The sequence below is a fragment of the Castor canadensis genome, chromosome 12 (assembly GCF_047511655.1).
Source record: "Castor canadensis chromosome 12, mCasCan1.hap1v2, whole genome shotgun sequence".
Taxonomy (NCBI): Eukaryota; Metazoa; Chordata; class Mammalia; order Rodentia; family Castoridae; genus Castor; species Castor canadensis.
This window is the reverse complement of record NC_133397.1, coordinates 125,680,264-125,707,701: the sequence shown is the minus strand read 5'-3', so window position 1 is coordinate 125,707,701 and position 27,438 is coordinate 125,680,264. Positions and strand designations below refer to the sequence as shown.

The window sequence follows — 27,438 nt, the reverse complement described above, 5'->3', positions numbered from 1 at the left end:
TATCCAAATTTATTTTGTGAAATTTATACACTTATCTTTCCTATTAGCCATTGAAACGCAGATTTTACTGGCAGGAAATATTTAATACAGATAGGCTGAATGCATAATTCTAAAGAAAGTTATTATATTTTCTTCATTGTGAAATGCATGAATTAAGGGATTTACAAAAGCCTTGTAATAAATGAGAGCAAAAAAAAGCTGAGATTAAAACTTTAATTTGCTTTAAATTTCTCAATTTAAGTTCTCTTTTAAATATGTATTATTGGAATAAATTGATATCCTAGAAGCATTTTCATTGAATATTATTGTAGGCAGAGATTTCTAAGAGTAAAAATTGTCACTGTACTTTATCTGTACTCTGTCAAGTTTATTTCCTTTCTTGAGTTCTTCAATATATACTTATGTAATACACTCAGTAAAATTTCTGTGAGTTGTCACTATGGCCTATCATTTGTGACATCTTCCGAGGAGTAATGAGAGAGGGAATAGTGTAAAATAAAGCTGGATACTTAGTCTAAAAGGCCAGTCAAGGAGCCCCTTAGTGTTAAGGAAGTTTTTCTTATAGTATGAGGCAACTGGTAAGTTTTATGAAAATAAAAATTGTAATTAGAGCCTGGAGTCAGGGTAACATTTGAATCACAGGAACATAGAGACGATGGCTCTAAGTATAGTAATGGCAAAGATGAAAAATCTGCTCTTGGGCAATCTCAGGAGAGAAGTTTCCTTGCTCTCATGCATCTTTCTCAATGTGTCCTTCACTTTGTGACATGACTGGGAGTCTTGACATCAGCCTCCAAACCCTTCTGTGAAGTTTGGCAGTAGAGGGAATTGATTCATTCATCTTTTTTCTTCTCTCCAGAATAAAAGTTGACTTCTGTGTTCATCATATACTCAGTAAATATTTGTCATATGCACTGATATAAATATGAGATCTTTAGAGACATGGAGAACAGAAAACTAGACTTCAGAATTGTACATAGAAGTGAAATTGTGCCTACTCTAAGTCTAGCCACTCCTTGGTACCCAAAAGAAGGTCATCAATGTGTTTTCAGCAATGAAAGCACTCATGAGTGACTGACATAATTCGCAATGTCTACACTTTGCAAAGTGCCAAGAAGTAATAGCTAGAGGAAGAAAGGAAGCCTGTGGTAGGCTTAGGAAAGAATATAGCTAAAAGACAAAGCTAGCAAACAGAGCATCATAAACAATAACTTGTTATAGTCTCATTTCTCAAATGCCTTCACGTGATTTCATTTTAATTCTGACGATAGTCCTGAGAGGTGGAGAGGAGGCTTATTAGCCTTATTTTTGTTTTTGTTCTTGTTCTTAGTAGATGAAGAAGCTGAACCTTAGAAAGTCAAATGCCTTGGAGAAGAGCATTTCAAACAGAAAGAAATATATAACATTGCTAAACGCAGAAAGTTGATTAAGTGGTAAAAAGATAGCAGTGGGTTTGACCTGCAATTCATTGAAGCTTCTGCAAAATGAGGTCAGAAAGAAGGGAACAGGAGGAATGGAAAGAAAGGCTAAGATATGAAGAGAAAGTTACTGATAAACATGAAAATAGGTATCTCATGTGATAACCATGTAGCTATGACACAGGAATCACCACATACAGGCACAAGGGTGGGACAAGACTTGAAGTAGAAGATGGACAATAAAAATATTTTCTCTTCCTACCCAAATAGACAGCTTACTTCTACCATACCTTAAAGATGTGGGTGCATGTGAAAGTCTTCTGACTTTGAAATTATTATTTTATGATTTTAAATGCCATTTGGGTAAGATCTTCCTCATTAGCTTCTCACAAAAACTCATCTCCCTGCGTTTTGCTGTATTGTTCTATACCCTGAAGAAAATGATACTGGAACAGGATGATGCCAGTAGAGTCACAAGTGCTATTTAACATTCCAGCTCTTCCAGCTCCGCCCTCATTGGAAAGTAGCCCCTGGTTCTGCAGACATGGAGGGCTCAGGATAAACAGGCAATTGTACTTAAGAATAATTTCTCCTGGTGGTTGTCTTTTTCATTTCAAATCAGGAAGGGGGAATTATTATAATGAATCGTCGTTTTTTCCTTAACTTTTTTAAACATAAGCATAATAGCACAGATGAGGCACTGGAAGAAGCTGACACAAGGGAACAAAATACACAAACAAATTCTGAAGACTTTGTCAAAAAATACTTATACAAATCAGAATTTTCTCTCACTTCACATTTTAAATTCTAAGTTACAATTCTTAACTCTTCAAATACATATCTATGAGTGAAGACACATACACACACACAGCATAAGTTTACAAAAATCTGAGATGGCAGAAAGCTATTTTTTGAGCTAAGTCATCGATAGTGAGGCTTGTTTAAGAAAGATACACTTTTTTTTTATATCAGGACTGCTAGTTGTGGAATATAAACTTAGGTGAGCTAAGTTATTTTCTGATAAGTCAATCATCAACAGAATTGCTAGTTATTCAATATTTTACCTAATTTTTGGTGGTGTGGGTAGCAAAAACAGTTCATTTTTAGATGATCAAATGCAATTTACACATTGTTCTGTTTCCTGTCTAAATCCAGTTAATGAATATACAAACCAAACTCAAATCTGTACACATATCATACAAACATCTAGATGAAAAGTGACAAACTCAGGCCACCATCCCACTATATGAAAACATTTATCTCAATGACATTAAACATTTGCATGTTTCCAAACACCGAGATGCTGGATGTCCTGCACATTAATGGTTGCATTTTTATTTCTCTGATGCATAAAAAGATGCATGTGTGTGTCTCTTCCGATATCAAGGCACAAATTGTCATTTTAGCGTGGATACAGTAAGAAGTCATAGGTAGGAATTGTCAGGTTTAGATTTTTTTTTTTTGTTATTATTCTTAATGAATCTGTGAGCTACAGAAGTAGCTTTTATTCCCCTTTTAGAAAATAAGAGAATTAACTGTCATTTAAACTGTGTGAATTGTCAGGTAAAGGGCTTGCAAAATGGGAGCATTGGTTTTCATTTATCTACTATGGCCCACAGAGATACTGTGTGTGGGAAAAGCATGATGCAAAGTAGTCTTAACTGACTGAAATTCAGCTCAAATACTATATAAAATATCTCCTTTTCCATTATATTTTAAGCACTTTTTTCATCACATCCAGCTATGTCATCCAGATGAAATGACAGAACTTTAAGCTTTCTAGTTTGCTAATGCTGATATTCACAATAACGGCTTACCCTGAGGACCACAGTCAACAAGAATTCTTCTTTTTGGCTATTCATTACATCCTAATTTATCTGCATCATTAAAAATAGGCTGCTCCAGCTTCTCAAGCTACATTTTTTTCCACTCTACTTTAATTGAAGAAAAAGCTATTCTTACAAGGAAATAAGGCAAACATTCTTATAAAGTATGTATTCTGGATATCATCATAAAGAAAGATTAATGTTCTTTACAATTTCACAACTTTAAGAACCATCCTGTATATATGTTGAATCTTAATTCTGAGCCTCTGACATCAACATTGCTTGCACTCGGTACTAGGAGAGAGAAATGGAAGCTAAAGTGAAAACAATTCCCTAAAATCTGAGAATGACTAGGGCACCGGAATGAGACACTTGCATCACACATTTCACTCCCAGGTGAGCACCGTACCTTTTGGGTCACTCAGAACTGAACCAAAGGCACTGATGACCACATCAGCCTTCAGGCGGACTATCTGATCCTCATCTTCACTCCAGTTTCCTGCCTCGTCCTGCTCTGTCCGCACGAATTGCATTGCGACAATTCTCCCATCTTTCACTATGACCTTCCGTGGGGACAGGAAAGGCAGAAATTCACACTTTTCTTCCTTCGCAAGCTCCATCTACCACAAAATAAAACAGAGAAAAACTTGAGAATGCTTCTCATCTTATAGAAAAATTCAATTATACATGCTCACAGTTACAATGTTTAATTTGCATGGAACTTTTCCAGTCACCAAGCTAGTTTCAGTTATCAGCTATTCATGTTTTGTAAATTCCTGACACAGGGGGTCTTGAGTTAGAACTGTGTTGAAGTCTATAGATCATAGCATTGTAAGATACATCCCAAGTTTTATTTTTTGTATGCCCCACAGTTAGGGATGTGCAAGGTGTTTGACTCTAATAGCTTGGTTCCCTTATGCTTTCATTTTTGCAGAATAAGTTCTCTTTTTAATCATGCTGCATATGAAAATAAATATTTCTGCTTATTAACATTTTGTGTATATCTAAGCTGGAAATAAGTCAATAAAGTGGATGAGCCAATCTATGTGAAGTACATGACCAGTAACGTAGGTAAGAAAAAAGACGACTAGGGAAACTTTGTGGGACTAAGAAATTTAACTTAAAACTTCTTCATTTCATAAAAGCACAAACTCAGAAAGATAAATGGGCATGTTCCTGACAAGTTCCTACTTCTTCCCCATCTCTTCTATAATTCATTCTGCCATAAAATTGGGATACCCTAGTTTTTGTTTTCATACGTATAAAAGGATGTGCATTTACACAGACTGTCAAAATTTACCTATTAAATTATTTTCCGCTCATTGTTTTTGGGAAAATCCAAGTTTTTGCCAATAAAAGCTGAACTAGTATGTTAAGTATTCTTTTAAAAAAATATATAAAAATTGCCATACTGAAGAGTCCCTCCCCACCTCTGTGGATGCCAGGTGGATTCTCAGAAGGCCCTTTGAGGAGTGAAGCTGAGAAGGTTGAATGTGTGAGGTTTCAAATGAGGAGTTATCTGAACTAAATAAAGATGGAAAACTTAGACATATAGTAGCTTGGTCTATATTGGACTTGTCTCCCATCAATCTGTCAATAACCAGTGGTTCCTAGTTTGGGACTCATCAGAATCACTTGGAGAGCTTTTTAAAACAGACTGTATTACTAAAACTTTGAGCTTCTAATTCTACAGGTTTGGGTGAGGCCTGAGGGTTTGCATGTCTAATAAATTCCTAGCTGATGCTGTGCCACTGTCCAAGGATGATACTTTGCAAATCACCATCTAACTAAACTGCAGCTGAGTGACTCAAATCATCGGTGATCTATGCCTTGCATGCTTAAGGGCATTAACACTACCTCCAAACTTTCTACAGTATATAAACAGATACACAGTGTATGTACAGTATTAAAATTAGGAAGGGGTAGAACACTCCCAAGGGGGACTGTATAAGTTGAACAGTTTAGAAACCCTGGTTTATTATGTACACAGGCATGAAGTTATTTGTTCTATGTCTTCTTTAGGTTGTTTTGAATATTTCCCCTAAAGGTATAAGTTGGAGTACATACACAATTCTTACATGTTATTTTCCTTTTTTGCTATTAAGAAATTACTAACAGCAAGGACAATGATAGACATATCAGGTATTGTGGTAGTAAGCATTTTAAGAAGTGGATTTAACACTCTTACTTTTTAGATAAGAGATAAGAATTGATTGGAATTGAGCCAGGTATGAAACCTGTTTTATGGGATCTTTCTTGAATGCCAAGTGACACCTAGCTAATTAGTATGGATCCTATTTAAAGCAATTCAGAATGTAAAAGGCTTGAAACAGAATGAAGCTTAAAGAAGTTACAAATAATAGCTATTTATTCATTGTTGTTATTCTCTGAATTTATAATTCACCAATCATTCTTCAAATATTTAACAGCACTTAGCAACGGAATTGTTATTTCAAGAGAAAGGTGACCCAATAACAAATACTAAGTAAATAAATAAATAAGACAAAGTTAAACTTTAGCCCCTCTTTAATTTTATATAAAACCACCAAACATAATCTTTCTGGGAAGCAAACCATTCCTTGACTGAGTCAAATTACAAAATAAATATGGTACCAGTATGTAAGATATGTCTTCTGACTTATTTTTGTCACATTTTGTCACCTTATAACTCAATGTAAACAAGTTTATTGTGTTTCAAAAATGTCACATGATGCTAAATTTTAATGGTAATACCATGGTTGATTGAGTAACAATGGCAAACGTTTATGGTTTAAGTAAATCAATACACATGTGTATTTATAATAGTATTATTTTCTGTGGAAAGCATCAATAAAATACAGAACTATGGTGAAAGAGTTTGTCTCACAGATTGATTTAGGATTCGTTTCATGTTAGTCTACCTTTTTTTTGGTCTATTAATACTTAAAACTGGAAAGAAAAATTAGAAACTGCTAACAATATTGAATTAAATAAGTATGCTAAAAAGTCAAATAACATGTTATCATTTTATGTGCAGAATCTGGATTGAAAATGATTAAAAAAAAAAAAAACCGGATAATAGTGAGAGTTGAGTACAAAAGGGACCTGGGGGGCAGGGCGTCAACTGGAGGGATGGGGAAATAGGAGACCAGGAGGGGGGTGAAGAGAATCAACATTGGTTACATTATATGTATGGAGATAGCATAATGAAAACCACCAAACACTAGTTTTTAAAGGGAGAGAAGTTACAGGGACATGATATAAACCGTGATCTTGCTCAAATTACACTGGATGTAGATATGGAATTTTCACATGAAACCCTTTGTACTATTAATAAATCCTAAAAAATGGACAGAAAACTTTTCTGATTTTAAAATAAAAATTAACACTGCCTTAACACCTGAACATCTTCGTATCATGCATTTTGACTTTTGAGAACCTAAAATCTGAGTGTAGTTATGAACATAAAGAAACTGGGTTTTGATATTCGCTCAGCTCATATCACAATTTCCTGCTGCATTGAGGTTGATAACTTATGTTCAAATATTGACCTTTTCTGCCAACTATCTGACGGTGCACAGAAGCCCAGCCGTGTGAACACTGGTCCACAGAGATTACTATGAATTTCTGCCATTGAAACTTTAGAGATGTTCTTTACTCTTTGAAACATATAGGGTTACACTACTTATTAGTCCATGAATCACCTGACTTGCACCAATTATTTTGCTACTAAATAACTACATTTTACATAAAAATGAGGAAATATTTAAAGGGAAGGTAGGAAGATATCATTTGAACATTCATATTTAGGAAGTATATGATATTACTAAAAATGATACTGAAGATTGAACTTGGGAAATAAGAAAATATTAAGGACAATGAGAATAAAGGAGAGATAAAATCATATGTCAGGAAAAATATCAATTGACTTATTTCTGGACAACATAGGAATTTACTTCTAATAAGATTAAAATGCTAACACTAAGTATGATTATAGGTACTCTAAGTGCTTTATGTGTAACTTTTCATCTTTATACAGAAGATACACTATCATATGACACTTACATATTAGCTATTACAAAAAAAGACACTTAGCCTCAAACTAACTTTGTCTCCCTGTTGTGGCACAAACGTCCACACAATGGGAGGGGATGTCACTGTGATTTGACTGATTTAATATCCAGCCTCATTCACCCTGTTGCTTGCTGACTTCACTCAAATCCCAGGATATGAGGAAGCATTGAAGGTTTAGGGTCCCTAACCTGAAAATGTGAAACCCAAATGATACAAAATTTATCACTTTTTGAGCACTGACATGAGACTGAAAGTGGAAAATTCCATACAAAATTCCATACCTGGCCTCATGTAACGAACAGGTCATAATCAAAGCATAGGTACCCTAAAAAATACCATTTAAAATTGCCTTCACGTTATTAGGTATGTATAAAATATAGATGGATTTCATGTTCAGACATGGGTCCCATCCCTGGATATGTAATAATAAATATGCAAATATTCTAAAATTTTTTAAAAATTCAAAATCTGAAACACTCTGGTTCTAAGCATTTCATATAAGGGATACCCAACCTGTAATTCCTTTTCACATTAAGAAACAAAGGCTCAGAGAAAATAAAGATATATTAAAGGATGAAAAAGCTTTGTTAAAGATGTAATTTGGTCAAAACCAAATTGCCTTTGGTTGTCCAAGGGCAACAACTGCAGAATGCGGGTTATGGCAGAATGAGACTATGAGTCTAGTTGCTAAACTTCAAATAAGGCAGCCTCAAAGGTCAAGAGATTGGTTGGACAAAGACTGTCCTCAATGGGAAGAGGAGATTCAAGCTTCCAATCTAAGTAAGGCAGTAGTACTCTAAAATCATGAACTGTAGGAACCAAAGGATGATCCACTTATTCACTCAATGGTGCTAATGAGTGGGTCTTGTACACAATGGAATTTTATTTAGCCATGAAGAAGAATGAAATCTTATCATTTGCAGGTAAATGGATGGAACTGGAGAACATCATTCTGAGCAAGGTTAGCCAGGCTCAGAAGACCAAAAATCGTATGTTCTCCCTCATAGGCAAACTTTAGATCTAGGGCAAATGCAGCAATGTGGTTGGACTTGGATCACAAGAAAAGGGGAGAGCACACATGGGAGATATGGGAATAGGTAGAAAACCCAAAACATGAAAGCATTTGATGTCCCCACTCCAGAGGAACTAATACAGAAACCTTAAAAGGACAGGTTAGCATGAGCAGGGGACCAGAAACCAATGTAAAGATCAGTTAGAGTTGAATCAACATGGGTCGTAACACATGGCTACATGAAAGCAATTGTAGGAATCTTTCTGTATAGCTGTCCTTAACTCAACTAGCAAAAACACTTTGTCTTTCTTATCATACATATGTCTTTTCTTCAACAAAATCAGTGATAAGTGCAGAACAGGACCTGCCTGAAACTGAGGTAGGGAGAGGGGGAAGGGTGGGGAAGGGGGCAGGGGGAAGAAATGACCCAAACAATGTATGTACATGAACAACAACAACAAAAAAGAGATAAACTGAAAAAATAAATAAAAATAAAAAAGGAAAGTCCAAAAAAAAAAAAAGAAGACTCCTTGAGTCCAGAGAAAGGGGTAAGTTTGAACCAAAGAAAGTACTGTTCCACAAAGTGAGTAGCAGAGGCATAAAACACATTATCTCATGACATAAAAGTAAAAAACTAAAATATCATTTATGCAAGTTTATATATATTAAATAGTATACAAAACTCTTTCAGTACAGAAAGTATATCTTATTAAACTTTCTATCCCCAATGTCCAAGAATGATATTCAAATAGTAAATAATGAGTACAAGCAAATGAATCTTCAGACAGGTGCCAAGTTCATCAAAATACATGCCAGCTGATATGCCACATGGAGCAACATCAAGACAGGGTACAGCCCTGTCTATCTATGTCTATCAAAATGATTGGCACACAGTAGACCTCAAATAAAATTTTGTTTACCAGGGTGAATGATAAATGATTATGAAAACATAATTCAAATTAACCAAGTAGCAATACATTGAATAAATAAATACTCATTCCAATGCAAGTCAGAAGATATGCAACCAGACTAGATCACCCTATATCAGGAGGCTAAAATCAAAGAGGAAATGGTGTGCCTCTTCAGTTGTCATTGACACACCATCAGAAAATGATGGATCAGGCTGACCAGTTGTCTAACCACATGCAGAATCTTAATATTTTGCTATTCAAATTAACCAGCTTTTTGTGCTAAGTATTCACAGATGTTGGTGTTAGTGACTTTTAATAGCTAATTTTTGTCAATGATCATTAATAGTCATCAGCTCTGTGAACTTGGTGTGGGAATGCTTCTGCTCATGGCATGTTATACATATTTATCTGTTTGACAGAGCCTGTTCTTCTGAGGGCAATAGGTATATCAAGCAAACATGCAACCTTCTCTTGCCCTTATTGTCACCAATAATTACTCAAGGGAATAAAGCAGTAAGGAACTATAAGTTTCCATTTTTTAGGCTCAATAAATCAGTTTGTCACTTTCTTTTCACATAGTATAAGGAAAATGAAAAAAACAAAACATTTTTCTTAGCTTTGATTTTCACCTCCATATTCAGGAAAGATAGGTGATTGATGCTGAGTGAAATAAAAATGGTGTGTTACACTAATGCCATCACTTTAATGATTAACTTCATGCAATGTGATGATTTGGTCTGATTAATTCTGCAGGCATCATACTGTAGAAATTATGAAACAACTTAATTTACTATAATTAAAAGCATGAAGTCAGCTCAATTTTAGATTGCACATATGCAAAGAAAGCACAGGGTCTAAACTATAATGAGCAGAACTCAAAACCCACATACATTAAATTCTTGAATAATTTCCAATATGCCAAAGTTTAAGAAGCAATTGAAGAAACAATATTCCTTGTAAACATCATTCTGTAAGAGCAACACATTTAATGACTTATGAACTTTATTGAAAATACAAAGCTTTTAAAAATGTTATTTGGAATCAAAATTGTTTGGTAGTCTTCATTGGCCACAAAAACCCTGGAAAATTATCCTTTGATTTCATCACTGTTAAATTATCAGATATACTATAAAGAGAGTATGTTGATAGCAACATACTCTCTTTCATGTCTAAAATAGTTAAACATTTATTATTTATTATGTACAAAAATGGACTTATGTGATATAGTTAACAAAACAATCCTTGTCTTAAAAGAATCTTACAAAGGCAGAAAAGCAGTGATTACTACTCTTCATCTGAGAATTTGCTGCTGGCCAGCATTGCTAGCTGCCATTGGAGTTTCACACAAAATGATGCTTTGTATCACTTCCTGTCTTGGAAGTACTATCTTCAATCTTAAATTGAGTTAATACATAAATCCTGTACAAATCAAGATCTTGTCTTCTAGAATTTACTAATCCTTGTATCTATTTAATAACTGCTTTTGTTTTTAATATATTACATAGAGAGATATACATATCGCTTCTCAGCTAGCTTTTAAGAAACTGGAGACCATGGGTAATTAGCTTTATTTAAACTACTTTTTTTTTTCTTTGCAGTACTGAGGATTGAACGCAGGTCTTCATGCTTGCTAGGCAAACCACTCTACCACTTGAGCCACACCCCAGTCATTTTGTTTTTATTCTGTTTTTGAGACAGGGTCTCACTAACTATGCCCGGTCGGACCTATAACTCATAATCCCCCTTCCTCCACCTCCCTAGTAGCTGGAATTACAGGTGTGTACCACAATGCAATGCTTCAATCTACTTTTATTGGTAGTTTGATATTATAATGTGATGAAATGATAATTTAAGAGTTAAAATGAAACATTTATTTAAAAGAGAAGTAATTTTAAGGTACATGTATGTATAAGTTATATATTCTAAATATTTTATACCTATTAAAAGTCTTACTACAAGATTGTCAATGCTCTTAATATACTAGTTTATTCAAAATGCATCATTGGTCTGCTGCAGTGAATCAAAGACAATTTTATACTTTGAGCCATATACCAGTTTGGAAGAGGCAGTCCACTGAAGAAGCTTGCATTTTAATTTGTAGAATGGGTACAAAGTAATAGCCACCCTACATGGCAAATGCTACCCTAGCAGTAAGCACAGAGTCACAGGAAAGAAAAGTTAACTTAGGAGGGAGCTAAGAAAGATTGCAAAGAGTAAATGACATTGGGGGCAGACCTTGAAGGATGAGTCCATATTTTTAAAAGAACATAAAATCACTTAAAAAATGAAAAAGATGAGCCAGGTGTGGTGGTACATGCCAATAATCCCAGCACTAGGGAAGCTGAGGTAGGAGGATCATGAATTTGAGGCCAGTCTGGGATACACAGCAAGACCCTATCTCAAAAACCAAAGTGACTGGGCAGAGGGAAGATGATGACTGATGACATCACCTACCACTTCTCTTCACAAACACACCCTGTTACTTGTTTGTTTGCTTTTTGGTGGTGGTGCTGGGGTGGATTGGATTTTCTAGGCAGGAACTTGAAACATACCCACAGCCCTGTTTTGTCTCACTAAGTAGCTCAGGTTGGCCTTGAACTTTGGATCCTGCTATCGCAGCCTCCCAAGTGCTATGACCAGCTCTAAACCTCTAAGAAAGGGGTGGGTTTTGGCTTAAAGTATTTTATTCCAAATGAATTTTAAAACTGACTTTGTTTTTCTTAGGCAATATTGGGGCTTGAACTCAGGGCCTTATGCTTGCTAAGCCTAGTCACTCAGCATTTGAACCACTCTGCCAGCCCCAGACACACCTTGTCAAACAGTTAACCTCACACCAAACTCCCTGCAGAACTGCTAAGGAAACCAGGGCTGGTGGTACTGTAGATTTGATTCCATTTTGCACCCCATCAGCTTGCCAGTGACGGCAATAGTGTGCAGACACACAATTACGGAGACTCCAACATGGTGGGGGCAGAGCTGGGCAAAAAATAATAGCTGCCTGCAAGCAGCAGAGATCTCTGGTCCAACCAGGCCTGGCCTTTGGTGGAAACAAGAAAACCCATATCCATTCCTTCACAGAGTCCACTGAGACAAAAGATAGAGTCCTAAGGAGCAGCACAGGTCTACTACTAGTTACAGTCTCCATCTAGAAAATCTCAGTGTTACAGAGCTAAGTAGCATGACTGGGACAGTGCCCAGAGCACACAGCAGTCTCTCAACAGGGAAATACGGACTTCACAGATACACACAAACTATTTAATCTGCACAATATACATTCTGCTCAGCAGCCCATGGAGCTTTCTCCAAAACAGATATTTTAGGACATAAAGCAAGTCTTAACAAATATAAAGAAAATTAAAACAACCTCCTATATTCTATCAGATCACAGTGGAATAAAACCAGAACAGCAAAACAAATTTCAGAAAATATCCAAACACATGGAGATTGAACAATACATTGTTGAACAAACCATGAGTCATCAAAAAATAAGGTGGGAACTCAAGCAGTTCTAGAATCTAATGAAAATGAAAACAGGATTCACCAGAACCTCTGGGGTACAGCCAAGGCAGTTCTGAGAGGGCAGTTCACAGCTGTAAGTACCTACACAGAAATAGAAAAGAGAACAAAACTAAAACCAGGAGATCTCAAGTAAATAACCTAATGATGCACCTCACGCTCCTAGGAAAACAAGATCAATCCAAACCCAAAATGATCATATGGAAAGAAATAATGAAAATCAAGGCATAAATTAATGAAACAGACACAAATAAAAATACTAACTCTCAATGACACAAAAAGTTTGTTCTTTGCAAAGATCAATAACATGGATAAACCTTTAGCTAAATTAACTAAAAAAAGGACAGAGAAGATCCCAATTAATAAAATTAGGGATGAAAAGATGGAGTTCACAATAAGTGCTAATGAAATCCAGAGGATCATTAGGGAATGCTTTGAAAGCAAATATTCAAACAAACTGGAAAATCTAGAAGAAATGGATACATCTCTGTAATTCATTTCATCTGCTAAAATTGAACCAAGAGGATAAAAGTCACGTAAACAGATCTATAGCAAGCAATGAGACTGAAACAGTAATAAAAAAAGATGCTCAAGAAAGAAAAGCCCAGAACTGGATGGATTCATGGCCAAATTCTACCAGACCTTTAAAGAATCAAACACAAATTCTCATTGATCTATTTAACAAATCGAAAGGGAAAGAGGCCTACCAAACTCATTCTATGAAGCTAGTATTATCTTCAAACCAAAACCTGATAAAGACACAACAAAAAAAAAGAAAAAGGAAAATTATTGGGATGGAGGAGTGGCTCAAGCAGTAGAGCACCTATCTAGAAAAGTCCTGAGTTCAAACTCCAGTACCACACACAAAAAATTTATAGACCAATTTCCTTGATGAACAAATGCAAAAATTCTCCATAAAATACTTGAAAAGTGAATTCAACAACACATTGTAAAGATCATACATCATGATCAGGTTAACCAGGGATGCAAGGATGGTTTAACATATGCAAATCAATAAATGCAAAGCAGCAGATGTACAGAATTAAGGATGAGCCACATAACATTTCAAAAGATGCAGAAGAAAATCTTTGACAAAATTCAGCATCCTTGCACACTAAAAGCTCTGAAGAAACCAAAAATAGAAGGAACGTACCTCTACATAATAAAGGCGGTATATGACAAACCTATAACCAATATTGTCCAACATGGGGAAAATCTGAAAACATTTCCTCTAAGCTCAGAAACAAGTAAAGGGTGGTAATGGCACAAAAACAGACACAAAGATTAAGGGAGCAGAAAAGAAAACCCAGAAATAAACCCCACAGGTACAGCCATCTGATTTTTTGGCAAAGGTACCAAAAACATTCATTGGACAAAAGACAGTCTCTTCAACAAATGATGCTGAGAAAACTATCTACATGTAGAAGACTAAGAGAAAACCCCTGCCTAAAATCAGTTCAAAAGGGATCAAAGAACTTAATGTAAGACCCAAAACTTTGGTCCTACTACAGGAAAACTTAGGGAAAACTCTTGAATTATAGGCATAGTTAATTATTTACTGACTACGACTCCATTTGTCAATGAAATTGGTACAAAAATTCACAAGTGGGATTGCATAAAATTATAACTGTTCTGCAGAGCAAAAGGAAACAATTACCAGAATGAAGAGAGAATCCACACAATGGAGAAAATCTTTGCCAGCTATTTATCAGATAAATGATTTATATAGAGAATATGCAAAGAGCTCAAAAAATTAACCACCAAAAGAACGAATGAGTCAATGAATAAATGGACAAAGGATTGAGCAGAGAATTCTCAGAAGAAATACAAACTGCTAATAGATACATGAAGAAATGTTCAACATCCTCAGCTCTAAAGGAAATCAAATCAAAACGACACTGAGACTGTACCTCACTGAGTCACAGTAGTAATCATCAAAAATACAAATAACAACACACGCGGGAAAGGATGCAGGGAAAAAGGAACCCTCCTCCACTGGGGGTGGGAATTGAACTAGTGCAGCAACTACAAATGTCAGCATGGAGGTTCTTCAATAAGCAAACAAATGGGTCTACCTTATGACCTTGTATGTATAACTGTGCCTTAAGAGCAAAATTGTGCTCATGGGAAGACGGATGGAACTAGAGAGCAAATAAGCCAAGTCCAAAAAGCCAAATATCACATGGTTTCACTCATATGTGGAATGCAGACCTAAGATAATAAATAAAATAATAATGATAATGGGACATGAATGTGGAAGGAAGACTGTGGAGGGAATCAGGGGAAGGACAAGAAGTGTACTGAAGGGCAAAGAACACATACATGAAGAGAGAACACAATGAAATATACCAACTGCAGTTTGAAAAAGTGAGGAGGGGAGTTAACAGGACATAAAAGAGGGAGAGAACTGTTCAAAGTACACTATTCACACCTACAGAATTCCATAATGAAGCCCTCTTGTACTACCTATGTAGGCTAGTAAAAAAAATCAAAAATGAAACAAAAATAGAAAGATGATTTTAATTAATTCATGTACATTTTCTTATTTTTTCATTTGAATGTTATACATTGTTGAACATGTGAACATGATGTTATATCACTTACTGTTTAATATTTCATCTCAGAGGACAAAAAAGAAGATATTGGATAGCTGAACTTTTTTTGGCAGGACTAGGGTTTGAAGAACTGAGTATTTTTAAAGGCAGAAAGACGAGGCACTAACTCTCACAAACAAGTTATACGATAATAACAACCATCATTATTTAATAAGGCTTGACACATGTATGTATTGCGTAATATGTATTACCTAATACATATATGACACATACATGTATTACCCACAGATGGATGAGCATATATGTGGTATTAGATACATAAATATATATAGATACAGGTATAGATAAATTACACGTGAAAGAAGATTGGAAAACCTTTCAAAAGGTATATAGTTTCCAGCCCTACAGATAATCATTTGTAATCAACATATTCAATAATCTCCATGGAATTTTGGAAATAGTTTTAGTAACATATAAAATACATAACCTCGAATAGGCACAGGCTTTTGTTGGCTCGTTGTGTACATTCATCTTTTTCCCTACTCACTCTCTGATTTATCACATATAATATACAATTTTGACAACTTCACTTGTCATTTCCTTTGATATCCATGCCTTGAGTAGATTTTAACTTACCCATTGGCTGAGATACCTTAATTGCTACTTGTTTCAAGAGTAGTATTTATAGATACTGCTAAAAATTTCACGGTAGAGTTGTCATTCTATGAAGACATAGAATGTACCTGTCCAAATTCTCGATCCTTCACCTATCAATCTCTGAATTCTAAAAATATAAGACTTGTAGAATGGAAGAAACCTTAAGAAGCATATAATTAAGGCCCTGAATTTACAGATGGACCTACACAGGTTAGAATATAAAGCCCAGAACAGAGTGCACCATCTTTCAGTTAGTTCCTTTTCAATACTTCATTCTACCTGTTAATGTACACCGACTTGTCACAACTTTCAGAAAGGTAGGCACATTCTGAATTTTGGGTTGCCATTCCTTTGTCAGCATAAAATATAAAGGTGTTCTTACTATGTGAGTACCAGGGGAGTGCCTAACTAACATTAATTAACTTTGTTTGCCTGGGGCCAGTTCTGAGTATTTATTTATTTATTTGCTTGCAGATCCCCTCTGCCAATCCTACTAAAAAGTCTCTGATTACTCTCTATGAAGAACAGCTCTCAAATGATGTGTAGGGGAAAATGCTGAATACCTGCTAGAAGCATCACCCTTACTGAGTAAAATTAAACTCGTCAGCTTATAGAGGTTATCTTCTAAAAACAGCCCCAGGTTTATATTTCTTGTAATTAAATAAAATCCAGGAGGCATCAGTTACTTGTAGCTTTGACATGGTCATTTGATATTAAAAATGTCTGGTAGGTGGCCTACAAGTCATGCCACATGAATGATTTGTTTATGGGGCCTGTTCTAGAGTAGCAGAACAATTTAATCAAAAGGTACATTCTTTTTCATGGAGATGTATAACTTCGGAATTGCAGTAACAGATAAAAAAAATTATGACTAACAAAAGAATCTTGTATGATTTAATTATTTATTAAAATAATAAAGTAGCATTATCAAGAGAGTTGACACTCTGAGTAGATAAAACATGTGAAAATAGCTATATCGAATTTAAACGAGGTTCCATCTTGACAAACAAATGGCTAGAATTCAAGTGGCCCTTGAGACCAGCATAGAAACCCCACAAAACATAGCAAGATGAAACATCTACCATGCTTTGTTGCTATTTAGAAACTGAATATGGGTACAGAGATTCCCAAAAGTTTCCTTGCATGGGGCTTTATTAGTAAAACTAATTTTGAGCCTTACTCTTCTCAGTAATAATTATTACCAACCACAAAGTCCAAACTCAACCATATCCTTTGCATTTATCAACTCAAGCAGGTCCACTGAGCCCTGGCATTCATGCCTCCTTTTAGGGATTCCCACTGCCTAAAGCATGCTTGCAGTTCTATCTGATCTGTCAACAGCTTTTAATACCAGCATTTTGGGGGATTCTGTCATCCTGTGAAACTTAATCTCACCTATTTAAGCTTGCAGAAAGTACTGGAGGGAATTATTAACAGATTTTTCCCTCATCTTCTTAGAGGATAGTGCTGAGTGATTGGCTGGGGTCCCCCAGGACCCATGCTGAGAAGCACTAGTTTGTCAGTAGCATTCTATTTAGCATGTGTGTGAGGCCTCAAGGGAGCTGGAAAGACATTTGGAATCAGAATTACATCAATATGCTGAAGATGCCTCCCATCGTCGTTTCATCAAACCTATATCCTTTAGCATTAATGCTTTCTTAACTAAGATGGAAAGTGCTTCCAAACAGCACACTGCTTATGGCTCTAATGAGACAGCTAGAAACTGGCTCAGGATGCATTAGAGCAGTGGAGCAGCAGCCTCGGTGTCACCTGGGAACTTGTTAAAAATGCAAATTCTCAGGCCTGCTCAGCCCTCCTGAGTAAGAGGCTCTGGGGAGAGGGTCCAGAAGCCTATGATTAACACAGGAGATTTAAGAACACACTTGCATTTGAAAATCTCTGCATTGGAGAAATGGGATGTTTTGCCACTGCAGAATCTATGGGGCATTGCTCCTAGTTTTTTAGAGGAAAGCATTTCTCCAACCAGTCATGTAACATTCATAGTCTCAATCAATTCTGTGTCCAATATAACTAACCTCTGCAATAATTCATATTTGCCATGAAAGGGTAAGGAAATTTTATATTGTTCTGTTCCTCCCTCTCCCAAAGAATGAAAATTAGACTACAGTTTTATATACATACATACATATATGTGTGTGTGTGTGTGCATATGTGTAGATATATCATATATATAGATGATATCTTAATGCTGAGGCAATTTACTAGTGGAAAATGTTACTTCACCCAAGAGTCCAAGACGGTTAAACAATATACATGTATGAAAAAAACACTAAATGCCTCCATTCTTCAAACTTCATTGACTCAAGAAATCAAGTGTTATTGAAACATTTGTGTGTGTTGCAGTTAGAAAGCACAGAAGAAACTAGAGAAATAAAAAAGGATTGGGTACAATATTGAATTCTTGATATTGGTTGAAAATAGTGCCATGAGCATAAGCTCTCAAAACCTGCATCTTGAAGTAGACACATGATATTTCATCTCCATTCTTCTGAATTTATGTTTCATTGGTGTTACTTCTGCAATTTCTTAAATGCCATTTGTATGACACAAAACCAAGGAAAGGCCATGATGGATTAACATGAAAACCTCTAAACATTATGGAGAGGGGGAGATGCAAGATGGTGGTTAGGGTAGGGAATCAGAAATCCTAAGCTCTCTGACTCTAGAAACCACCTTGAGACATTAGAGCCACACTTATAATTCTGATTGCGTCTAGCCAAAATGATAACCTGTCAACACATTAAGTGCACATAAAATTCAAGGACCACTCTTAAAACAGCTTTTAATTGCACCTAACAGCTAGGAAAATCCTGTAGCCAGCGAGGCCTGTCTCACGCTGGGAAAAAAGTCCCCTGGCCTTTTTTTTTTTTTTAATTTTCTTACTCTCGCAACAAGCAGAAGATACAGCATCATTTAGAATTGAACTCTGAGACATCCTGGACTCCTAACCTGTGGAAAGCCATTTCTCCCAGTTGGCCAACTCCAAAGCTGCTTGTGTAAATCTGCAGAATGAACAACTTTCCAACTGGACACACCCCTGCCCCCTTCAATCCCTAACACAAGCACCCTCCACTACAACAACAAAAATACACCCAAGCACACACAAGGTCCACAAAACCAAGTAGCTCCCATTTCTCTCTCTCAACCCACCTATCCTTTTAGTGCCACCTTCACCAATTACTCAAGTTTACATCTAGCCTAATAACCATTATCCTCTCCCCTCTACTGCCACTGTTTATAGATATCATCACCAGGGGATTTTTATATAATATATAGACAACTGGTCTGGCAGTGAGCCTGTGAATTTGTTATTGCTAAATTATACCTCCAGGCCTGGGAAAGAAAGAACACAACAACCTAGCTAACAACAGAACTCAGTCACAACACAAAAATTACATCAAGGGAGAGAAAATGGGTGATTAAAACCACCAACTAGCCTATTATGAACGTAATTGAACAGCACCAAGTACAGCGATGGGAAGAAGAAGAAGGGATGGAAACTACATTCCTCAAAACAAAAAAAAATTTCAATAGAGGATTCAGTGGGAAATGAAGAAAATGGATACCCAGTTCCTGCCCCCAAGAAAAAAATGTTAAATGTCACTAAAGAGCCCAGTGACACCTACAAAAAATTGCTAAAAGAGGAAATCTTGGAAGAAATCATGCAGAAACTTATGGAGATGATACTAGACATGGTTAACCAACATGTACAAGATATACTCAAGAAATTTCAAGACACCAAAAATAAAGAACATGAGAAGACACAGAAACAAATAAATGAATTCAGAAAGTACTTAAGCAAACACCAAAGTGGAACAAAGGACACTATAAAAAGAGAAATAATATGAATTAAAGAGGACAACACAAAATATAAAAGAGGAATTGAACAAAGATATGGAAAAACCTCAGAAAAAAAGAATCAAACAGAGATCCTTAACTAAAGTTCTTTTAGTCAAACAAAAAAAACACAGTGGAAATCTACTTCAGCAGACTAGAACAAGTGGAAGACAGAATCTCAGAGCTCAAAGATAAAGTAGAAATTAAAGAAAAAAACAGAAGAAATCTTAGTCAAACAACTCAAGAGCTGTGAAAGGAATATGCAAAAATTCAGTGACTCAATCGAAAGATCAAACCTAAAAATCATGGGCATTAAAGAAGGATAAGTGCAAACCAAAGGGATATGTAATATAGTCAATAAAATAATAACAGAAAATTTCCAAATCTTGAGAAAGACTTGCCCATTTAGGCACAGGAAGCCTCCAGGACACTACACTTGACCAAAGTAGACCCTCTCCATGGTTATTATCATTAAGATAACAAACACAAAGAACAGAGATTATTGAAGGCTGTAAGAGAGAAAAAAACCCAAATAATGTATAAAAGTAAACTCATCAAAATAATAGATTTCTCAACAGAAACCTTAAAAGCAAAAAGGGCATGGAATGAGGCAGGCACTGAGTGAAAATAATATCAGCTCTAGAATACTCAACACAGCAAAACTATCATTCAAAATTGACAGAGCAAAATTTTTCCATGATAAACATAAACTAAAACAATATGTGACCACTAAGTCAACACTGCAGAAGATTCTACAAGGAATTCTGCACACAGAAGATGAAAGCAAACAAAACCACGAGAGGACAGGAAGTATCAGACTGCAGGAGAAGAAAGACAAGGAATCAGAGAGTAGCAGTGATTTGACTGCACACAATCAAATCCCAAACAACAAAAATAATTAATGGCAGGAATCACCACATACCTATCAATATTAACACTGAATGTCAATGTCAATAGACTCAGCTCCCCCATTGAAAGACACCATTTGGCAGACTGGATTAAAAAGGAAGATCCAACAATCTGTTGTTTACAAGTGACCCATCTTATTGACAGAAATAAACACTGGCTTAGGGTGAAAGGATGGAAGAAGATTTACAAAGCCAAAGGCCTCTAAAAACAGGCAAGGGTAGCAATACTTACATCAGACAAAGTAAACTTCAAACTTACATTGGTCAAATGAGACAAAGAAGGATACTTCTTACTACTAAAAGGGGCAATACATCAAAAGGAAAAAACAATTATCAACCTTTATGCACCCAATTTCATCAAACATGCACTAAAGGACTAAAAAGCACATAGACTCCAGCACAGTGGTAGTGGGAGACTTTAATACCTATCAACAAAGAAATACTGGAACTAAATGACACCACAGATCAAATGGACCTACTAATATCTACAGAATTGTCTGACAATAGCACAATATATGTTCTTCTCATCAGCCCATCAAACTTTCTCCAAAATAGACCATATCTTAGGGCACAAAGCAAGCCTCAGCAAATGTAAGAAAATAGAAATAACCCCTGCATTCTATCTGATCACAATGCATCAAAACTAGGACTCAACAACAAAAATAACAGCAGAAAATATGCAAATAATTGAAGGCTGAATAATAAATTGCTCAATGATCAGTGTGTCATAGAAGAAATAAGAGAGGAAATAAAAGGTTCGTGGAATTTAATGAAAATGAAAATACCACCTACCAGAACCTATGGGACACAGCAAAGGCAGTCTTAAGAGGAAAGTTTATAGCCATTAGTACATACATTAAAAGGACAGAAAGATCTCAAATAAATGAACTAATGCTACATATCAAACTGCTAGCAAGATAAAATCAAGTAAAACCCAAAACAAGCAGGAGAAAAATAATAAAAAATAAGTGCTGAAATTAATGAAGACCAAAAAATACCATACAAAGAATCAATGAAACAAATTTAGTTCTTTGAGAAAATAGACAAGATTGGCAAACCCCTGGAAAATCTGACTAAAATGAGGAGGGAAAAGACCCAAATTAGTAAAATCAAAAATGAAAAAGGGGAGATAACAACAAACACCATGGAAGTCCAGGAAATCATCAGAGACTACTTTGAGAACTTATATTCCAATAAATTTGAAAATCTCGAAGAAATGGACCATCCAAAACTGAGCCAAGAAGATATTAATCACCTAAATTGATCTATAATATGAAATGAAATTGAAGCAGCAATAAAGAGTTTCTCAAAAAAGAAAAGTCCAGGACCTGATGGATTCTCTGTTGAATTCTATCAGACCTTTAAAGAAGAACTGATACCAACCCTCCTTAAACTTTTCCATGAAATAGAAAGGGAAGGAAAACTGCCTAACACATTTTATGAAGCCAGTATTACACTTATCCCAAAACCAAAGACACCTCCAAAAAGGAGAACTACAGGACAATCTCCTTAGTGAACATCAATGCAAAAATCCTTAATAAAATAATGGCAAACCGAATTCAACAACATATCAGAAATATCATTCACCACGTCCAACTTGGCTTCATCCCAGGGATGCAGGGGTGGTTTAACATATGCAAATCTATAAATGTAATACAGCACATTAACAGAAGCAAAGACAAAAACCACTTGATAATCTCAATAGATGCAGAAAAAGCCTTTGATAATATCCAACACCACTTCATGACAAAAGCTCTAAGAAAACTAGGAATAGGCGGAATATACCTCAACATTATAAAGACCATATAGGACAAACCTATAGCCAACCTCATACTTAATGGGGCAAAAGGGAAACCATTTCCCCTAAAGTCAGAAACAAGAAAAGTGTGCCCACTCTCCCAACTACTATTCAACACAGTCCTGGAATTCCTAGTCAGAGCAATAAGGCAAGAAGAAGAAATAAAAGGTATACAAATAGGTAGAGATAAAGTCAAAGTATCCCTATTTGCAGACGACATGATCCTATACCTGAAAGACCAAAAAAAATCCACCCAAAACCTCCCAGACACCATAAACTGCTTTAGCAATGTAGCAGAATACAAAATCAACTTACAAAAATCAGTAGCTTTTCTATACACCAACAGTGAACAAACTGAGAAAGAATATATGAAAACAATTCCATTTACAATAGCCTCAAAAAAATCAAATACCTAGGAATAAACTTAACAAAGGATGTTAATGACCTCTATAAGGAAAACTACAAACCAATGAAGAAAGAGATTGAGGAAGACTACAGAAAGTGGAAAGATCCGTGCTCATGGATTGGTAGAATCAACATAGTAAAAATGGCTATACTCCCCAAAATAATCTACATGTTTAATGCAATTCCCATCAAAATCCCAATGACATTTATCACAGAGATTGAAAAATCTACCCTAAAGTTCCTTTGGAAATACAAGAGACCACAAATAGCCAAAGCAATACTCAGCAAAAAGAGCAATGTTGGAGGTATCACAATACCTGACTTCAAACTATATCACAAAGCTATAGGAATAAAAACAGGATGGTACTGGCACAAAAACAGATATGAAGACCAGTGGAACAGAATAGAGGACCCAGATATGAATCCACACAGCTACACTCACCTTATTTTTGACAAAGGTGTGAAAAACATACAATGGAGAAAAGATAACCTCTTTAACAAATGTTGCTGAGAAAAGTGGTTATCTGTCTGCAGAAAACTGAAACTACATCCAAGTCTATCATCCTGTACTAGTATCAACTCAAAGTGGATTAAGGACCTTAATATCAGACCTGAAATCTTGAAATTAGTATAGGAAAGAGCAGGGAATACATTGGAATCAATAGGTATAGGCAAGGACTTCCTCAGTAGAACTCAAGTAGCCCAGCAACTATGAGAAGGATGGACAAATGGGACTACATGAAATTAAAAAGCTCCTACACAAAAAAAGTTCTCTAAATTGAGGAGACCACCCTCAACAGAAAGTCTTTGCTAGCTATACATCAGACAATGGACTAATAACCAGAATATACAGGGAGCTCAAAAAACTAAACTCCCCCAAAATCAGCAAACCAATAAAGAAATGGGCAACTGAACTAAATGGAACTTTCTCAAAAGAAGAAATCCAAATGGCCAAAAAATACATGAAAAATAGCTCACCATCTCTATCCATAAAGGAAATGCAAATCAAAACCACACTAAGATTCCACCTCCCCCCTGTTAGAGTAGCCATCATCAAAACGACCAACAACAGGTGTTGGCGAGGATGTGGGAAAAAAGGAACCCTCAAACACTGCTTGTGGGAATGTAAGCTAGTACAACCACTTGGGAAAACAATATGGAGGCTTCTTAAAAAAACAAAAAAAGATCTGCCGTATGATTCAGCAATCCCACTCCTGGGGATATACTCAAAAGAATGCAACACAGGTTACTTCAGAGGCATTTGCACACCCATTTTTATTACAGCACTATTCACAATAGCCAAGTTATGGAAACAGCCTAGATGCCCCACCACTGATGAATGGATTAAGAAAATGTGGTATTTACACAAAGTGGAATTTTACTCAGTCACAAAGAATGAAATTTTGTCATTCACATTTAAATGCATAGAACTGGAGGACATATCTTAAGCGAAGTTGACCAAAAATCACATGTTCTCCCTCATATGCTGATTATAGACCCAAAACAAATGCAGTAATATTATGGGATATGGGTCACACGCTAAGGGGAGAACACGCAGGGAGGCATAGGGAAAGGGAAGGAAACCTAAAACTTGAATGTGATTGATGTGCTCACTGCAGAGGAGTGAACAAAGTCATCTTAACCTGGCAGAGGCCACTATGGGAAGGTGACCAGGAAGTAGTGAAGAGGTCTGGTAGAGATGAACCAATTTGGGTAGTAATACATTTGTGCATGGAAGCAACGCTAGGAATCTCTCTGTATTTCTGTCTTTATCTCAAACTAGCAAAAATGCTATGTTTTTCTCATTACCTCTTTGTTTTCTCTTCAACAAAAGTGGAGGAGGTGGCCTAAATAATGTATACACATGTAAGTAAATGTAAAAACAATAAAGTTAAAAAAATAAAAATGACGGACTTCTCCAGTCCTAAAAATGTATCAGTACTCATCAGTGACCAACCTTGAATCCTTGCATACTATGATATGTATTACTTCTTACTCCTGGTTTCATTTTGACCAATTTGCCTAAAATTACCAGATGAATCTTCAAGGGTTACTGCTTTACATTCATCTAACCTAAAAGGTTAATACTTGGAGTCCTGGCTGCTGAGTCCCTCCAGAAAATATCCATTCCATAATTATTTGTTGAATACTTTATCTGTGGAGCTGTCTTACAGATGATGACTGAGTAGAAGAACATACAGAAATTATGGGTGTTTTTCATGTAATAATAAAGAAACATCTAAACATTTGTTCTTCCAGTTTTAATTTAGTCAGACATCAACTAGAGATCCACTGCAGGTATGTGACCTGCTTTCCCAAGAACCCACTGCTTCCTCTCAGCCCTATGGCAACCAGGGTTCAGCCCACTGAGCACTGGCTTTCTACTGAGCTGTGCCAAGATTCAGGCCTTTTCTTTTTGCATTCTGGTCACACTGACAAGTAGTCTCCTTTTCAATTAGCCCCTGACTAGCCTCCTTGCTTCTGATCCTACAATCCCATTGTCAAAACTCTATTATAGAGTAGTAATTTCTCTCAGGTCTTGGTCATTGTCTTCTCAAAAAGCCCCATGTTTTCTTCTTCCACTGAGAATAAAAGATGTTTAGATCTTTCTCCTGTTGAATGCCTGAAGAACTCACCCTATCCACCATGCACTGACTTCTCTCATTCTGCTCTGACTTCACTGATTCGTCTCCTATTCCCAGAAGTCCAAGGGGGTTCCTTAAGCAAGGGCAGATACATGTAACTAGAACATTTACTCCTGGATGCCAGCCTACCCTCAATTTCCTCTTTTCTATACTCAACAGTCATCTCATCAGAGAAGCCTTCAGGCCCACTGTGTCTAAAATGGCAAATCCTGCCTTCACTTGCATTACACCCCACCCCAGTTCTCGTTCTCTCTCTCGCCCTCTCCCTCTCTTCATCTCTCTCCCAAACACACACAAATATACATACATATATACACACACATACATACACACATACTCCTACTCCCATATGAAAAATGTTTACTATAGATGCAGTAACACATTAGTTTGCTTATTGGGTTCTTCCCTCACTAAGAATAAACTCCTCGAATGTATGAAATTCTATCCAATTTGTTTAAGGCTATATTCAAATTGCTTAAAATAATGCTTAGTTGACCAGTATAGGGTAAGTATAGAAATGAATGAATGAATTAGTAAGTAAATGAACAAACAAACTACCTCTACCTTCTTAAGTAATTATCTGGTCCCACTGTTTTTGGTGTTGTATGTAAAACAGAAGAAACAGCCACCATTTATTTTGACTGATCCTTACTAATGGAAGGTGATTATGATATAAACTGTAAGGTAAGTCAATATTGCCACTCAAGGTTGTTGCAGATTGGATCTGGAATGTCTTTAAAAGCTCATGTGTTGGAAGCTTGGTCCTCAGCTGATGTTACTATGAGGAGGTAGTGGAAACTAGGTGAGGCCTAGTTGAAGGAAGTGGATCACGGGTCATGCCTTTGAAGGGTACATTTTGTCTCTGGCCCTTTCTTCCCTCTCTTTCCTCCCAGGGCACCGTGAGGAGTTTCTTCTACCACAGGGGGTTCTTTCACGACAGACAGTGCCACCATAGGCCCAAGGCAAAGCGACCAAGTGACCACGGACTGAAACTTCTGAGACAGTGAGCCAGTAAAGATCACTTCTCCTTCAAGCTGTTCACCTCAGGTATTGTGTCACAGACATGGAAATCTCATTAACAAACAGGGCTATCTTCCACTTTCAACCTGTCATAATAGACCTCTATGACAAAGGACTCAGAAGAACAAGATTTAAAATATTTAGCTCAAGCCATATTTCACAAGTATTTATTATTTTCTAGGTGCTACACTATGCACACGATATAGCAATGAATAAAATTAGCTCCTATGATCTTTTAATTTCAGTAACTCATGTGATACAATTATGACTGCTTTCTTTGAATTTGTAAAATGACATAGCTGCAGTAACTAACACCTAACAGTACACCCCAGAACTAATTCGGGTTATAATACATATACACGTGTATTATAGAAATGTCACAAGGAAACCAATGTATGGCTATGTTAAACAAACAAAAATATCATTATTTTCTTTTAAAAAAAACAGAGAACAGGGGAGCAGAACAGGTCCCATCTGGGAAGTTGGTACCAGTGTGTGTGTGGTTAAAGGGTAAAGAGGGTGTAGGAGAGTGAATATAGTGCATATGTTGTGTACACATGAATATAAATGGAAAAATGAGACCTGTTGCCAGGCTCTGGTGCTTCACACTTGTAATCCCAGCTACTCAGGAAGCAGAGATCAGGAGGATAGCAGTTCAAAGCCACCCATAGTTTGTGACACCCTGTCTCAAAAAAACCTTTCACAGAAAAGGGCTGATGGAGTGGATCAAAGTGTTGTTCCTGAGTTCAAACCCCAGTACCGCAAAAAAAACGAGACCTGTTGAAACTATTCCAGGAATGAGGGGAGGGGAGGATAAAGGGGATTGATGGTGGGGGTGAATTCCACTACGGCATAT

At 36.3% G+C, this 27,438-nt stretch overlaps 1 protein-coding gene across 4 annotated transcripts in view; it reads right to left on the bottom strand.

Annotated features, from left to right (window-relative positions):
* Positions 1-27,438, bottom strand: part of Dpyd (dihydropyrimidine dehydrogenase) — a 798,376-nt gene that overhangs the window by 424,997 nt on the left and 345,941 nt on the right. For all 4 annotated transcript variants that reach the window (XM_074050934.1, XM_074050937.1, XM_074050935.1 and 1 more), the window contains one exon: positions 3,654-3,864. In XM_074050934.1, the coding sequence (XP_073907035.1) occupies positions 3,654-3,864 (211 nt within the window). The remainder of the gene's footprint in view (positions 1-3,653; positions 3,865-27,438) is intronic.